General features: G+C 39.7%; 1 protein-coding gene across 1 annotated transcript in view; it reads right to left on the reverse strand.

Moving 5' to 3' along the window:
- The window catches only part of SYNJ2 (synaptojanin 2), a gene marked incomplete at both ends in the record, with an annotated part of 66,093 nt that overhangs the window by 32,963 nt on the left and 14,494 nt on the right, over positions 1-18,636 (reverse strand). Inside the window, 4 exons of the mRNA XM_080341212.1 lie at positions 1,543-1,604; positions 3,422-3,505; positions 12,587-12,812; positions 15,217-15,487. Coding sequence (XP_080197338.1) covers positions 1,543-1,604; positions 3,422-3,505; positions 12,587-12,812; positions 15,217-15,487 — 643 coding nt within the window. The remainder of the gene's footprint in view (positions 1-1,542; positions 1,605-3,421; positions 3,506-12,586; positions 12,813-15,216; positions 15,488-18,636) is intronic.

Genomic DNA, 18,636 nt, shown 5'->3' on the forward strand with positions numbered 1-18,636 from the left:
CTTTACAGTAAAACTGACGAAGCTCAGGTCACCTGCTAGAGCACTGTAAGCAAAGCTCCCTGAGGATTTCTCAGGGGGAGGATATGTAAAAGATCCACTAACAAGATTACCATTCACTTCTCACAGTTCCTTCTCAACATGCTAACCTATCAGATGGAAAAAATGTACCAGGCTAAATCTACTCTAACACTCAGAAAAGGGATAGCAGGTTGTTACGTTTCAGTGTCGTTCCATATAAGCAATCGCTTATTTCTTGCCCATTTTCAAAGGACTGTCTTTTGCAGATCTGTAAGTAGAGAGATCCCTAACTTCATCTAACCTAAAGGCTTTACTGTGCACAAGGGAGAGAAGGAACAGTGCAAGCTGATCCTCATGTTCATGTTTCTTACAAGAAAACTATCAGTTTCATCAGTCAGACAGAAAAGAGTCTCTGAACTAAACGGTCTTACTGAGTTGTTCCTTGTTGAGGTACTCTCAATTTCTTGGGCAACACAAGAGGATGCTGAATAAATTATTGTCTTCTTATATAAATTATCTCTGCTGCAGAATGCAAACCTCCAACATGGAGCTTCAGGGACACTGGCAGGGCAAGTTATCATGGCACCAGATGACCAAAAGACCATGGCCCTCAAAGGCATTTCAAGTCAGTAGGATTTAAGAGCCTTAAAAAGCTTGGAGAATGTAGGTTAAGACCCTTTGGAGCAGGGATTGCTATGGTACATAGTCCTTTTCAGATTCTAATCCCCATTTGAAGTCTTGGAGTAAATGAAATCAAGGAATTAACAGGCCCTACCCAAAATCAACATACACTCTGATTTTCCAAAACCAAATCAAAACAGAAATTAATCACATGGCCTGGCACTTACAAGTTGAACATGTCCCACAGGCCAAATCCCTCATGTGCTTTTCATACAATGTTCCCATGGGAGTTTGCCCTTAAAGGACAGCACTTCATATTCAGATGTTCAAAGGAATCAAGCTAATGTGTGGCTTTTTTTACAGCTTCCAACTGACAAGCAGAGTATTAATGGTTTAAAAATGTTTACAAGCCAGTCTTTGGTTAAAGCAGAAAAGCATCAGCATGACTGCACCATACAACACTGATCATAGAATAAGACACTTTTATTTCTGTATAGCAGTAGAACAATGAGGAAAAAAATCTGGATTGGAGAGGAAGCAGTGTTTTACTTTTTAATCACCTGTGTTATAATGATAAAGAACACATGTTCTGTGCACCTTAAATGTAAATTCACATTTGTTGGCTCACAAAAGGTTACACAGACCTTCCTTTTGCGTAACACTCAGTATTTGTTAGGTTTTTTAGAAACAAGCCAGGATACCAAAATAATTCAATTACCATTGACTACAGAAAGGAAAATGCAAAAAAAAAAGTGAATAAATAAAGCAAACCCACTTAATACTCCCACCGCACCTAGGGGTTTGGTAACATAATCTGAGAGATGCTTTGCATCTCTCAGAATTCGTGCAACCTTGGTTAAATGCCAGGCTGCTGTGTTATTGACAAAGTTGAATGAAGCCTACCTGTCAAAGGCAGGAGCATTAGCTTCCAGACCTCTGTTAAGCCTTAGATGATAAGAACCCACCTAAAATAAAACATTGGAAAGAGAAGAGAGAAATAAATTCTTTAAATGCTAGAGTTCTAAATCACTAGATGTCTCCCTTTTTCCTTCAGAGAAAAACATCCAACAGCACCAGACACCTCTAACAGACTCCATGCACCCACACACATAAAATCCTTAATGCAAAAGCCACAGATTTTATTAGACAACAACATTTACAATTACAAGTGAAAACATGATTATCATTAAGCAAAAGGATACCTACACATCCTTTTATGGACAAACAAAGCACATTCCTTGGGCAGTTTCCTCTAGCAAATATCCCACACTGCCTCACAGGAATGTGTGCCCAGCATTCTTCTTGTCCTTCCCTCAGCAGAAAAGGCTGCAGTTATGCCAGTTTTATGGGTTGTGTGTCCTGAGTTATTTCATCTTTCATTATTTAGAGAAACTAAAAAGCATCAGAATAGTCCTTTGAAAACACGAAGGGTGAAATCCTGTGCCATCAGCCTAACAGGACTTTTAATATAGATGTCAACAACAGTAGCCTTAAGCTGCTTTTGAATGCTAGCTGCTGTTATTACAGTATGCAGAGGGCTTTTTCCTCTCAAAAAAACACCCTGCTAATTATTTATAGGATTGTGCTCTGTTTCCTATACTTCATCCTCTTCTTTCATGAGGTTGGTTTCTCCAGTTCTTTCTAATACCAGTGCCAGCACACTCACTTCCAAGGAATAAAATTAATCAGTATTCACCAGCATAAATGAAAGATGCATAATCTAATCCAGATTAGGAAAAAAACCAGATTGTGTCCCTACTGAAAAGTTTCAAGTTCTGTTAAACTAGAGATGCTACTCACTACCCAAAAATACTTGGGCAAGAGCTCTGTGGTTTCATAACATACAGAACAACAGTGCTGGATACAGCTACATCATGGGCAGGACATATGCACAACTCTACAGGCAGAACTCCTTTATAAAACCAAGTATTGCACTGGATGGTGCTAACAGACAACAATACAGATCCTTTCGTCATCTTCCTTTTGCACTAAATCCAGTAGTTCTGAAAGGTACCTAAGTGCTTGATTCAATGATTTTAAAGTATCAAATAATCTTTAGGAATCTGAAAAAAACAGTTATAATACATATTCTCTCTACTAACATTCATGCATATATGTGCATACTCATTGCAGTTGTTTATTCCTCTGTTCAGAAAACGCAAAGAGTGCCAGGATGATTCTTATTTAAACTTGTAGCTGTATATAAACCGTAAGTCACAGACAATATATAACCCACTAGGCTTGATGCAATAATCTCCTCATGAAACCCTACATCTCTGCCTAGCAGAAGATCAGATTAGATTATCATCCCTCTTTTGACTCAAATCTAGCAAACACACTATCCAGACATTATATTTTGTTTCAAGGTAACGTGCTCCTATAGAGCTCCTGGTATCCCTAGATACTCCAATTTTATTGTGGACGTCAACATCATCAAACCAACTGGGCATTTCAGAAGGAAAGATTATTCCAAATCAAAGTAAAAATGCTATAAAGATATTGCTGTAAGATTCAGTTTAGGACATCAGGACACAGTTCCTTACAAATATTTCCCTACAGAGGCATATGATTAAACTTCATTTAACTATAGCCATTTGCCTGGTTTAGTTCCATTTATCTAAACACACAAAATTTCCCACAAGGTAAACCTAAAATGAAAGAGTCAGCATTTTCATGGAATGAGTTTGCAGCTAATTTTAGAAAACAATTACATTTTATGTAACTTCTAAATTATAAGTAGTAAGAGAGATATGCAAGGTAGGCTTTTTGATTACTTGTTTACCTGAAGCCCCGGTTGCTCCCAAAAGAGTGGAACAGAACCTCTGATCTGCACAAAGGAAGAGACATCATCATCCAAGTAAATTGTCTGCAAAAATAAAACAAGGGAAGGAATTTGCAGTTAGATCTATCAGTCTGTGACCCCTTCACTAGGTGACAGTTTAAGACACTGAACTCAAAAGGTAAAAAAAGTAACCCATGTATCTCACTGTATCCACTTACTGCTGAGCCACTTTTCCATAGTCTCACAGTCAGTGGAACAAAGCACAACGTATTTGCTTTCATGTAATCACAGAACATTCAATTCACTACTCACCAGAAGTAAGAAAATGTAAAACACCACCACTGGCAAGAAGGAAGGAATCTTTCATCCACTGTGAAGATGGATTTGATCAACTGTTGGACACACTCAGGAAGACCAGCCATATACTCTCCCTGTCTCTCTCACACAATTAAACTGTGCAAAATGTCATTGCTCCTTGTGACTGATGATGGGTAATGTCAGGTGTGGGATAAGCTTACCTCTTGCTTTATTTGCTATTTCTTATTTCACTGCATGTTGTGCCTTGTCAGAGTATCCAAATAAATCTCAGTGAAACCAGCAGCTTAGTCACTCCCATTCCAAGATACAGTGAACAGCATGTGATTTAGTGCTTTTCCAGAAGGCTTATAGTGAGAATCTCCAAACTCCCCATATTTCTTTCCTTAACCAGACTTCAGTCTTCCTTAATATTTGTTCTTACGATCACTGCTAACAAGCTGATTCTGAGTCAAATCTATGCAAAGTACAAAGACTAATTTTCCCCTCTGCCTTTCCCCTCCACCAGCCCCCAAGCAAAGCGTTACATGTGTTAACTTTGCACAAAAGGTACTATCTTCAGATTCAGTATGACCACAGAGCAACTGTGCAAAGCCTGGCTCACTCCCCTGGCCTATACTTAGCAGTGGAATCCTGGCTGCTTTCCACAGGGGATACATGATACACATGATACACATCTCTGTTATCTCATGCATGACAATGAGTCTTGCAGCCCTGTGGAGGAATGGTATCCAGGTCATCCAGGTAGCTGCTTCTCAAAGCACCTCGTATCAGTTAGCACAACTGCTGCCAGCTGGCTAGTAGCTCCCAAAATAGAAAAGAACATGAAAATGGGTTACTCTACAGCTTTAATGTGGTTTGCGCTTTTCGATTTGCCACTAGATGTGCTGGCTGGGTGGCTCATGGGAAGTGCTTCCATACCTCTCATCTTTATAATCACTACCAATGTACCAATTTTAGAGCTATATACGCGAAAAGAATAAGAGGTAGGTATTTAAATATTTTGTCACCAGCTTTATCTAACTAATCTTTACAATATTTTTGCAGAGCACTTACAACTGTCCTTGTTTCACTAAGATGACTTACGTGGCTTTGTCAAGGACACAATGTTTATGTTCGCACCATGGCTAGCCCAGATGTAGTGCAAAATGGCATGTTTTGATGTTTTTAGCCTCACATCAATGAATTAAGAAACCTCCTCTGTTGCATCGCATCCTAGCACAACCCCCTGCAAGAGAGGAGATTGCCCAGAGAAGCTTCACCGCAAGGTCTGTCCAACAGCTTGAGTAATGTGGCTCTAAAACACCCTCTCTCAGTAAAGTTTTCTAAACATGGCCAGTATTTGAGTGCAGGAGCTAATTACCATGGCAACACACTGGTGCACCTCTCCTTGGACTCGAGGAGGGATGAACAGGCCCACCTTCCTCATCTTTACCACACCCTCACTGAGACAGGTTGCACCAAGATAAGTCAGTGACTTCTAAACACTGAATCACCTTTTCACTCACACTCATAGACCCAAAGGAGCCAGTTCTAAGGTAAAGCAAGTTTGTGTAGCTCCGCTGACAGTCCTAGCATTATCCTGACTCATACTAAATTATGATGATCAGGTCCTGAGCCTACGCAAAAATAAAAGAGTCAGGACTGTCTCCCTTCAAAATCTGACAAAATTCATCACCTCAGTGATGCAATGAGTGAGTTGAAATGAAACATCTAATGATGACAATTACAGACAAAGCTTCACATGAACTACAATTTGCCCACTCAAACAGCTTGTTACAGAGGATCAGTTTTCTTCACAGTCTTCTAGAACATGCTGTTTCCACAACTAACTGAAAAATTGATAGCTCAAGTATCTCTTCAGCCAGCTCTTTTAAAAGTCCCAGCTGCAAATTCTCTAGATCCACTGATTAAAATAGAATAACTCTGATTTTAATACCTGCAGTTTAACATCTTCCTGAGCTACAGTTTCAATGGAAAGTATTTCTTCACCATTACAGACTGTGAATATATAACCTGCCTTCTTTATGTCAAATGCAGAAGAAAAAAACCTGACCAAACATCTCTGCCTTTCTTCATTAACAGGTGCTCATATTTCTACTTACTAGTGATTCAACATTGAGAGAGTTAACTGATGTTTGTTACTACTATCACTCACATTTTCTGTTAACTGGTTTTCACCCATTACCTCTTCTGTTTTCTGCTCTATTAAGCTGTCCATTTGGAGAACTGAACAACAACAACAAAAAATCAAATTATTTGGGAATCATTCCTGTGATCTAAACAGGATGCCCACATCCTGATGCGATGGGCTGCGGACAACCTCTGTCAAGATGAGTTCCAACACAGAGCTCCCCTATGATGATAGGGCATCTTACAGAAACTGACATTTTAATGCACTTTCCTATGTAGCTTTTCGAAATTCAGATGTTTTCGAAGTGGGAGCATGGCCTCTCCAACAGTCATTCACAAGAAAGTTCTCCACATTAGCACTTTCTTTTCACTTATAGTGCTCATCATTCTGTTCTCTGGAGCAATTCTGTAGTCTTTCACAATCCTCTCACCTCATTTCCATGACCCAGATGAATCCAAAATTATTTTCTTCAAAGTTGCCAGTGAGTTGGAAGAAGACCTAGTATTTTTAATGAGTTGGAGAATAACACCCTTTTCTGCCAGCCATTCCTTCCTAAACTGACCATAACCATTTCATTAAGCATTACCACTGTGCAAATCTTCCCTGTATTTCAGCAATACCCACTGTCCTTCATTCACCACTTCAAGGAACATGACATAGACTTCTTCTCCGTAAGTCCCATGACATTACAATAATAGGGGCAACAAGCCTTCCTGCCAATAGATGTCTAAAGTGAGTGGGTTGAAAGACTGGGACTAAGATGACTTTCCAGTTCAGGAATGGACATAATCTTAATACCCATATACACTATAAGAAACCACATTTGTTAAAATTTTAAATAAGCACTAGTAATATATCCAGGTTAAAATTACACTAATAAATAAAAGATTCCAACTTAATTGCCTTTGCAATTCCAGCATTTATGCGTGGTTAAGTACAGAATTTATTTTCTTATATTCTTCCAAGCCTTGCTCGTTTTTTGTTCACAATGTCGTGTTTTCTACAAGCACACATCTGTCCCACTTTTTTGCCATTCTAGTTTTGACTTTATTACTCTGTTCTCTAGCAGGTGCATTTCTCTTATTCCAAGGCACTACACAAAAGATTAACAGTTCTTTAAGAAAAAAAAATACCTTTCTTAAAAAGCACTTTATTTCCAGAATCTTCCTGTCAGCTCTTTTCCTTAACTCACGCACAAGAAATACATCCAAGAGGATCATACGAGTTTTTCTCTAACAGTTCAATAACAATCAGTAACATTTTGGACAACACTTTGTCGTTAGGGTTGATACATACTACTAAATCTTTGTCTTTGGACTTCATAAAAATTCCTGTGGAGTCTTGGTTTTTTTTGTCTTAGATCCAAAATGGCAGCAAGTTTTTGCCTACTTGCCCCAGGGAGAATATTCAGTCCTATCAAATCCTCAAAACACTTGAGGATTACTTCATTAATCTTAAAGGGTCTGGCCTACGGAACACTCCAATCCAGTTAGCTGGATGGATTTTCAGGCAGTTTCCCACCAGACAACATACCAGCAACTCAATACTTGATCCGTGTGGAGGACCTCTTCTCCTTGATAACAGATTGCCTGTCCTCTGATCACGAGTGTTAGAATTTACCATGTTTTTCTTTCAACTTCTGCTGTCTTAGACTCTTTCTGTGGTGTCTTTCTCTGTCTCCAGGATCAAATGTGACAGTGCTGACAATTCAAGAGGACGTTTCCCAATCTCTTTGTTGCCTAGGCCCAGACCTTGCCCCTGGGATTCAAAGACCTTTCCCAGTAACACAAGCTTCATGCATAGGTACTGCTGGCAAGCTAGCAAGCAAACATCTACATCAACAGCTGGTGTTCTAATCCCAACGTGCAGCTCCCATTCCTCTCTTGGAATAATTTATTCACTAATCTCCATCACCCAGCTTCATTAGAAGGAAATAATTATCCAGTCACAACTTCAAATTGCAACATTCATTATAGACTCAAGGGGCACAGAGACACAGTCCGTGACAAAATGGATACTCACAGGGCTTGTTCTGGGACCCCCAGCTCTGCCACACAACCCACGAAACACACAGATGACAGATGGTCTAAACATACCTCTGTGCGAGTCCCTTTAACTCAGACCAGGGGAGCCAAGGATATACTTGCCAAAATAATCCTCTTTGCCCCACCTGGGGCTATACTAAAACTTGATCCAGAAAATAAATTAACCACATGATTGCATCCATTCCTCTCTTGGAGAGTTATCCAACATGGTCTACGAGTTATTGTGAAATAGGGATCATTTGTCTTAATCCATGCCTGACACTTTTTTCTTAAACTGGAAGAAAGCGAAGGTTAATCCAAATTAATGGCATTTCTTTTTAATGTCTTGTCAAGGTTTCAATTTTCTTTATTGAACAGTTCTATGAAGGGGAAAACAACTGAAACCATTAATTTATCTTTGGTAGATTAGAGCTGTTCCCCGTAAGTCACAAAGTTAAGATATGAAGAGTTTAGCACAACTCTTTGGAGAATAACTGAGAGAGGAGCTGAAATGTCAACAGTGAGAGGCACACAAACTAAATGAAAAAAGCACGCTTGTTTCTCAACGTTATCAGCAGAAAAGAATTAAAAGAATGCGATACAGTCTCAACTTTAGGGCATTAGTAGGGGAGGAAAAAAGGGTGAAGGGAAACATTTAATCTGTCATTGGGAGACAGAATGTGATTTTAAAACTACTTAAGGATTAACTGTAACACTGCAAGTAGAAAGGGCTGCCATTGCATTACAAAATACTGGCAGCAAAGCTGGAAGTACATGTTGGAGAAATTTCAAAAAATCATCTTTTCTCATCATGATTTGCTTTTCTTTAAGTGTTTCCCACAATTTTTTCTTTCTTCTTTTCTCTTTGTAAAGATGCAAACCAAATGATCAAACATCTGAAAGATCTTCTAGTAGCTTTTTTTTTTTTTTTGGAAAAGCAAAAGTGAAGTGAGATATTTAACTTCTCCCCCTTTCTTCTCAAGCACTGTGAGTCACAGCAGTTAAGTGAGCCCACAAGAAATGAGTCATTGCGGAGCTAAAATGCCACAAGGCTAACTCAGTGGGAGACAAAAGCATACCATCTATGCATAAAAGAGCTGCCTGGAGATAGGACTAATTGTTTCTCCCTCTTCTAAAAACAGAAAAATATTAGAAGTAATTCCTATAAAAGGAGGAAAAGTCCTGGCTTTTCGGAATCCTAGGGTGCTATTTAGCCGTGAAAGCACATGGCCAGCGTGCCATTAAACTGTACAGGCTGCAACAAATGGAAACGAAATGTTATTCAGCCAACATATTACCTCACAGGCGATTAGTCAGTAGTCTACTATGAAACTAGGAGAGAGTTTATTCTAGGGCTCTTCCTTCCTAATGGTAAGTGGAAGCCAGCTTGAACTGGATTCTCAGGCATCCCAGTGGTTAGCCCAACATCACTTTCTTAGGACACGCAGTTTGGTAAAACTGGTGTTTATCACCATTAGCAACAGCAACCTTCTTTTATCCTTTAAAAACAAAAAAACAAACAAAACCACACAATTCTTTAAAACTGCCAGCCCTTGTTATAATTTTCAACCTACTCGAGCCTTTCACCCTATAGCCATTTTGCTCTCGTGCTTTTGCTTTCCCAATTGCAAAACACTCAAAAGCCTTCAGTCCTCCTACTTCACCCTGGGAACAAAGCTCAGCAGCTCCAGTGAAGAGCCTGACCCAGCCCCAGCTCAGGGAAGCCTTAGCAACCAAGTACTCACCAGGAGCCAATCCCCAGCTTTTCTGCTGGGATGCAAAGATCGTCTTATTTTTCGTGCTAATCATTTGCAACATAATGTGCTCCAGGAATATAACTGAATACGAATGAGTTACTTCTGACCCAACTAGTGAGGAGGGTCAGACAAGTATTTGCCAGGATTAGACAACTGCTAAGTGCAGCGCTGCAAATGTGAGACTGATCTGAAAGACAGCTGATGACCCTTTCTAACATTTTCTTTCTTCTGCATTTCAGCAAGAGAACATGTTATTCAGGATTTGAAGAATATTTTGCACTAATGCTCATGAGAAGGCACTCAACTAACACAGCAGACTGTACCAAGATATTACTTAAAATGGCATATGTCCCTTCTTCTGTCCCCAAGTTTGGGCGAAAATTTCACTTTTCGCTGAGCAGCCCTATCTACATCTCCCAATGCAGTGACAGACTTTCTAGAAAGGTGTAGACGCTGCAGAACTCAACTCGCAGTTGCTTTGGAGCAGAGGCACAAAAGAGAATTATTAGCAGAGAATTCAGAAGCTGATATTAGAGACTCAGGCATTGCAGGGGAAGAGTCTGGCATCCAGCAAGCAGAATTTGTGGAAGCCTGAACACTAAGTGGAAAGCTGCCAGGGCAGCCTACTGAAAATGCAGGCAAAATGGGAAAAGAAGACACATGAGCAAAAAGCCACCCACATCTCTGATGAGAACTCTGACCACTGGGCAGAAAGTCACACGTGTAACATCGTGCATGCATTGAGCATGTCCTTGGGATCAAACCTCAGTGGCAGAGTGGGGAATACCAGGCTGCAACTCCTCCAGGCCGCAACTCCTCCAGGCCTAATGCTGAGCAACGCAGCACTGTCAATCTAAGGCAGCTCTACATGCATCCTTAGGCAGAAGCAGGTGAAGAGGTTAAAGCTGTATCACCAAGGCAACATCTTGTAGGAAATTTTGGAAGCGCTCAAACATTGCTGGATTTTGGACAAACAGGTGCCTGGAGGCAAACCAACCTCACGCAGGAGGATAAGAGAAAGGACAACACTGATTTTGAGCTGCTACACTCATGCAGAGCCATAATGAAATACTAGTGCTGCAGTATAAGCACCTTTGCAGGGTGACATCGCCCCCAGCAGCCAGGCACAGTCCTACCATGGCAGAGCTACAACTCTTCTGGAACAAGGAATGACACAGTATCTATATGCTACACTCACTGTGTCATGTAGAGATGTCTCACCAGCTTCCTCTTGTGAACATCACCAAGCAATCTATGTTCATTCTATGTGCACCTACATAAATACACACACACACACATATATATATATAAACAATCTATGCTACATATACATATTTGGTAGATCTGCTCAGAAGACACTGAAAGCAACCAAACTGTAAGAGCAGATCCTTGTCCTTTGTTGGTAACTACTACCAGCCATTTATCTGTTCTGCTTCTAGAGACATTCATTTCTGTATGCTGGTTCTGGCTGCTAGTAATTACTACTTCTATTCAAAAAAGAAAAGGTGATTATACTTGAATAAGAAAGTATTCATTTCAGCTGGCACAGAAGATTTCAGATTCTTCAAGGTCCACTGCTTTTTGTTGACTTTCAAAGCAGTAAGCTAAACCATGTGTAATAAAAACAGCTGACTCTCTGTTATTTGTTTGGCTGTGTCAATCAAGGGAGCCTGCCAAATGCATTTCACCCATATATTTTGTCTCAGAGTAAGCTAGAAATAAGGTTTTCATCATGTACGTATAAAAACTGTGCCATATAACCTCTGACTGGAGAGAATCCCCCACAAAGCAAAGCGGAATATAAAATGAAGTCTCTTCCAAAATGAGTCGCACTGGAATGTGCCCGACTCCAAGAAGATGGTGTTTCTTCTTCATTTCCTTTACTAGCCAAAGATTATTTGACTCCCAGCAAACACAGTTCCTTCACTGGACAGCTTCCTCTTGACTAGAATGATATATTTGAGCACTGAGAATTCTTCACCATAGCACAGCACACACTACCTGCCTTCTATAAATACTGTCCTCACTGCTCTGCAAAAGTCCTGTGAGGCAGGAAGTTAATAATCATCCTTGTTTTATAGCTGAAAAACTTACCGTACAAAGAAGTGATAGCTTCAATCCAACAAGGCAGACAAGAGTAATTTGAAACATGAATATTTATAATAATAAGATTTTATATGATTCTAAGTGGCTTCCTCAGAGCCAAAAGCAAATCTGAGCTCTAGCCTTTGCTCAATATCACCCCCTGCATCCCTAACCAAATTATTTTACATCAGTGTAGACATAGTTATGTCACGGTTGTGCAAGGGACATTAAATGGCTAGCTCAGCAAACCTGGTGGTAGGGACTAACAGAGATACTTAAAATGAACAAAAGAGAAATTAAGTGTAGAGACCATTACTTTATAGAAAATCTTTCAAACTAAATCTTCTCCATTCTGTAGCATAGGAAACACAACGAATTTTAGAAAAAATGTACTTTAAAATGTATGTTGCAGTATGTATAAAAGAGTGACATTTATTCTGGAACAGATTTGAAAACATTTTGTTTAATACATGGGCTTCATGACTGATAATTCAATCAAGTTTCATGCAACTGAGAAACCTATTGTTGCATGTGTTGATTTCACATGAATTAACACACAGGGCTCTCTGAATAGTTTAAAACCCCATGTCTATATTTCACTACAATATCAAATGGCCAGAATTTCACACTCAGGGAAAAAAAAAAAAATCAAAAGTATTAGTGAAAATCGTGTGCATAGATCGCAAAGAAATGCTTAATGGGCAAGAACAAATAGATCTGTCACACAATAATATTTTTAATATTATTGAATAAAACTTTTGCTGAACTCCTTTAATTCTTGTTGGAAACTCTGTCCCAATTAAACTTGAGTAGACTGACTCATTCAAAGCTAATGGATACATCCACTTACCTGCTCTGTCTCAACGAAGTTAGACACATGTCCATCATCATTGACCCCTCGAATGTGAAACCGGGCACCAGCCCGCTCACAACTAATGCGAGAGATGAGGCAAGCTTTTGCCTTCTTGTGGGAAGCATAAACAGTGCGAATGTCCACTACGCCACAGATCACTTTGAGCAACCAGTCAGAGCAGTTCACCTGGTAGTGTTTGAAGGGCACATGCAACAGCTGATTCCTGGAAAGTTCAACATAGAGACACATTACTGAATAAAATAAGACAGGCATGGGTCCCACCCCACAACAATCATTAATGTGAGTAGTTAGCATTTTGTGACCCCTTTTCTGTTGTATCTTTATCCCAAACCAGGAAGTATCGGGAAGAAATCCTTGTGAACTACTACAGTGAACAGAACACGACAAATGTTAACAGCACAGCTATCACCAAGATGCTGTCCTTATACCTTGTACCTGTCTTATAAACTCAGATGCATATGTCACCTATTTCAGCTCCAGAAATAAATTTATCTTTAGTAATCTTTTTTCATAAATTACAGTGCTGTCAAGCTAATTACTTTTTGAACAGTACTGCCTGGACCTCAGTATACACTACAAGGTGAAGAGTCATTTTAAAACTCATCAGGATTTTCAGGAAAATTTTTCCAAGCAGGAACTAGACCCATAAGTCAATGGAGATATCGCAAGAAGTGCTACTAAAATTAAGATAAGTGTCTGTTTTAACCTTCAAACTATTTTAAGATCAACAACCCAAGAAACCTGTCCTGCTTGGTTAACAGTGACCCTAGTCTCTTTTATTATGATAGTCTCCTAATTTCATTTTTCAAAATGTGCCTTTGGTAACAGATGAGGGTCAAGAAAATCCCTTTTATGATCATTTGTTGCTCAATAGCAGATCTGTACAAGACTTATTACATCTAGCAAAACCCTTGATGAATTGTTCGTCTAGAGTAAAACATTTCTCTGAAAAATATGTAAGTCATTCTTACATTTTTCAACTAAATATGTAACTGAAAAAGTAGGTCTAAAACAATTTTTGGTATCTCTTCCGCCTCCTCTCCTAGCTGTACTCACAGAAGAAGTCCTCACTCAGACAAATTCCAGTAGAATTTTGTTGTTGTTGCAGTTTATCTAACAGGCAGTTTGTCTTGCTTATAACTAAGGCCATGTGATGCTTTTAATCATGTAACTATTTATCCCATTGCTTACTTCTCTCAAGAATCTATTGTTTGGTCTGAAATCTCCCATATCACATAACTGCCTAAAGATAAGTGTTCTTTGGAACACCTTTTTGCCCTAAATGTGATGGTGTTGCCATTCATCCCTGTTCTACAACACATAGGAGAATGGAACCTCTTCAAGGGCTACTCCTAGATTAGCCAGAAGCAGCAAAGAAGAAAAGTTCAAATACTTATCTTCTAAGAAGAAAAGTTTCACATGACAGTACAGGTACAAAGAGTTGCTTTAAAGGTTGTTTCTTTATTAGGATATTGCCACCTTAGGAGTTCCACCACTGGAACACAGCTCATTTGTGCCATGTGTCTAACTTGACATGCTTGGAGAGCTTTTTGTGAGGGATGCAGAATTACCACAGTTGAAAGAAAGTTTTCTATATCTCTCTCCTGAGTTAAAAAAAAACACTGGATCTTATCAGCCAAAATCACATCATAGCTACAAAGATTATTTAGCCTGAATGAACTGCTCTCTCACATTTATTTATCATCCATTATGAACTATTTTCTTATTTAATATTCACCCACTCCAGCAGCACATCCACATTTAACTTTGCCAGTTATATTCCACCTACATCACAAAACCCTCATTTTATTTCCAGTACATTTGTGCTTCCTGACTATCTTTTTGTTTAAAAAGAAAAAAATGAGGGTATAAGAATTCAAGAATTCTGACAGAACCTGTAAAGCAAACAAACTGAATTACATCAGAAGTGAATCCACCTAAGGACGATAAAACCCAGCATCTATGTGTTTTTCTTTCCACTCAATCAATACTTATCACAACAAGAAATAATTTTTATTTGCTGTATAAGCACAAGAAAATAAGATACAGGGCAGAATACCACAAGAGTTTCCTTCTGTGCAACACACATTTACCTTGATCTGCAAACATATTAATATTGATGTTTTCAACATAAAAACTAGGGCACATTATTGAAATATTAAACTACAAGCTTTAAACAGATACACTTTTAAGAAATAGAAGATACTTCAACATATATTATGGGATTTATGAGGTTTAAGTGCAGGTTTCTATTAGATAACTTTTAAAGCAAATTATTAAAAAGAACTGCAGGGGAAACTATTCATGACATGTAGAGAAATGTTCCTGTAGTGTGAGCAATCCATCTGTTTGCTTCTTAAAAACGCAAAATGTCCAGTTATTAGAATTTAATTTCACTATCAGATTAATTTTAATTAAATAGAAGTGATTTGTTTGACCCAGGTTTACTATGAATTCACGAAGGCCTCGTGGCCTGTAAAATGACATGACACTCAAACGAAGGAGGGGCACCTGAAATGCATGTGTTCACTTCCCTGTGGGTACGTTTGACCAATAAGATACAAGTGGGGATGAGAGAAGACACTGGTATAACATGCAGTACTAACCAGAAGAACGAGTTACCGGATTCATAGTGGTTATCACCCTGCTTCTGAGCCCGCACAGTCAGGTCAAAGTTTGAGCCTGCATTAGGCCAGGAGAAATAGAACATCCCAGAGTTCAGTATTTTCTTCAAGGCAGTAACACGCTCCTCTTCCTTGGTTTCTTCCTGGAGAGGACAGAAATCTGTTGCAGTAATTTTGTAAACTTCAGCATCCAGGATTTTTCCCACTGATGTACAGCCTGTCACCAGGACCAGAAAGTGCAGCCGAACGGTACCTAGAAGATGACAGACAGTTACAAAAGGGTTACAGGCAGACACAAGCTAAGCGACTTCGCATGGGTCCTGTCATATGCAATGCTGACAGGGCTCCAGCAGAGGCCACTATCTTTGCTTCAGAAGAAAACAAATACAAACCACAAGCACGCAGCCTATGTTCATTTACATTTCTGAGTTCCCTTTGACTGCAGGCAAGGGAGTGCAATTGCATAATATTCCACTATACTTATACATTCCCTTTCCTTGCTGCATTAGAATGGGTTTTTTCCCACTTACTTTATGAAGTGCAATGAACTTGGTGTTGGGACAGTACTCAGAAATGAAGTTTCACCCCCCTAGAGAACACACAGTTTTCATCGGATGTGATTGAAGGGAAAGGTAGAAGACTGGTCATTTATGAGATTAAGTGTATATACCTCACAATGAATTTTTCAACTGACTTCTGAACTTCAAAGATTCAGATTTCTTACTGGCTTCTGATGAAGCTGGGTGTGCTCAGCCATTCACAAAGTTTCATTGTTACCAATTCTTGAGATTTTGCTTTTTATGTCATAATAGAGTGTACATGAATAGATGACAACCTCAGTTATCACTAAAAAAAAAATTCTCACTCTCATGGCTGTGAAGTAAAGAGTGAAATCATGAAGCAGCTTAATTTCAGAGCCCCAAAATTTTGAAGCCTGAGAACACCACTGTAGTCACATCTCTCATATATAGCTGGACTTTAACTTCTGCTCCTTCTCTCTGAAATGATAAAGTGATTAAGAAAGAGCAGAACAATTGTTCTGAAAACACTGGATTTGCTAGGAAGAAACTGTTTGATTCATTTAAATGGGCCTCTAATGGAGACAATTCACTCCAGTTAGTAAGAAAAGGTGGAAGTGAGCCAAGATTTATTGCTCTAGCATAGCAGAAACAACAGCTGACCTGCCAAGAGCAAGCTAATTAGCTAAGGTCACAGTGTCAATCTAGGACAGTAAGGTTTCAGACAGCAAAAGGGAACACTTCGTAGGGTCACTCTTCAACCATCCATGGTCACCGACTGTCCAAAAAGGCAGATCAACTCTCACGCAGCTACATTTTTTTCTCAAGCACCAGCAGGGAAGTCCTTGCTTCCAGATCGCAGGTTGGCTACAGAAAGCTGAATGAGGGGTGGTTTGTGGCAGGGCCAGAATATTTGCGTGGGCATGTGGGACTGGAATGGCAGGACAAGGTGGGAGATCAGATCTTATTCATTCTGTTCTGCTGACTCCAGTTTTGCATAAAGGCCAGCGTAGGTGGTATTTACTAAAAAGCTCTGTTCATCACATTTCTTTCTGTAACAACGGTATGCTCTTTCTTGAGTGTTTTTAAGAAAAATGTCTTCTGTACTTTTCTAGATGACATCATAGTGGAGGGTTAGAAATACATAACACTTAAGTTTACTCCTCCTTTACACATGAGTCTGCCTAATTATAAAGGAGAAAGAGTAGGAAATATATGAGTTATCACCATGGTTGTTCATACCTGACTAAATACTGTCTTGCAGCCTCCAGAAGGGGTTAGGAGGAGTTAGCTGTCTCTCGGGACAGCTAATAGCTTCTGTGACTTTCCTGAAGCCATGCAAAACTGATCAGCTCAAAGTAAACTTCACTCATAAGAACTTGGAAACACTATTAATATGCCTTAGTATGAGTCAGCTTCAAGGACAGAAAACCAGTAGTGACAGACTGAGAGAGCCATCTCGCTGGGATGCTGAGACAAAAGAAAACAAGCACTGTCATTGGCTTCAGTGACCTTAAACTTTCCTAGAGGGTTCAGAAGAGATCAAATGATAAAAGTCAACATTAAAACAGCCAAGAAGAACAAAATCTTAATAATAGTGGGCTTTTTATCTGTGGCTCGTAAACCAGCAGAAAATAATTGGATCTAAACAAAGCAATCATTTAGTTTAAGAAGGCAACAAGTAGGAATAAACCATGACAGAAAAGCAAATCAAAACTACATAGTTTTGCCAGTCCAGCATCTCTACTGCCCCAAATCACTAACTAATGAGCTCAAAAATGGTAATCACCATCAGGATCAGGAGACTGAGAGCTTTCCAAAGCCATAATGCTGTTTCCTGCCACTGTGCAGTAACTACATATGAGAGAGTTGGGGTTGTTCAGCCTGGAGAAGACATGGCTCTGAGGAGACCTCATTATATAATATATAAATATATATATATTTATATATATTTTTATATGTATAAAAGGGGCTTATAAGGAAGACAGACACTTTTTACCAGGGCTTGTAGTGACAAGACAAGGGGTAATGTTTTTAAACTGAAAGACAGCAGATTTAAAATGGATATAAGGAAGAAATTTTTTACAATGAGGGTGGTGAGGCACTGCAACAGGTTGCCCAAAGAAGTTGTGGATGCCCCATCCCTGGAAGCGTTCAGGGCCAGGTTGGACAGGGCTTTGAGCAACCTGGTATAGTGGAAGGTGTCCATGGCAGGGAGGTTGGACTAGATGTTCTTTAAAGGTCCCTACCGACCTAAGCCACTCTATGATTCTATATACACAGAATAAGTCTCTTTACAGCATGCCAAATTATGGAGAAGCCTTCCTCCTTCGTGTACTTTTCATGATGCCTTTGAACACAGGCAGGCTGGCAAAAGAGTTCACACTTACAGGCCAGAAAATTGGAGAAAAAAGGAAGTAGAGATGAATAGATTTAATCTATGATAAAGCTAGCCTGCTTTGCCAGTTAGACTGCTCTGTGAGCTGAGGTGGTCTTCAGATCAACTCTCATCTCTCTGATTTGCTTAAATAACTCAGGATACAGGCTACAAAACAGCCGGAATGCAGAAACTGTACAACACCACAGTCCCAGCTTAACACCAATCTCTCTGACTCTATGCTTTAGGAAAAAGCCCCAAGCCCCATCCCCTGATACCCCCTTCATCCCAGGTAGTATTCGGACAGTGTTCCTGAGAATCAGCTCCAGGCTGCCACTGCACTGGCTGGGGGAGGAAGATCCTTGCCCAATGTGCATGCTGCTCTTGGCACAGGGACCAAGCCAAGCACGATATCCTACTGACATCGCTCAGGCCTGTGCCCTGCCCCATTTTTATTCACAGCACAGATGCAGCTGCAGAGTCCTGAGCAGAGGTAGGACTCCCATC

This window comes from Nesoenas mayeri (genome assembly GCF_963082525.1).
Source record: "Nesoenas mayeri genome assembly, chromosome: 3".
Classification (NCBI taxonomy): Eukaryota; Metazoa; Chordata; class Aves; order Columbiformes; family Columbidae; genus Nesoenas; species Nesoenas mayeri.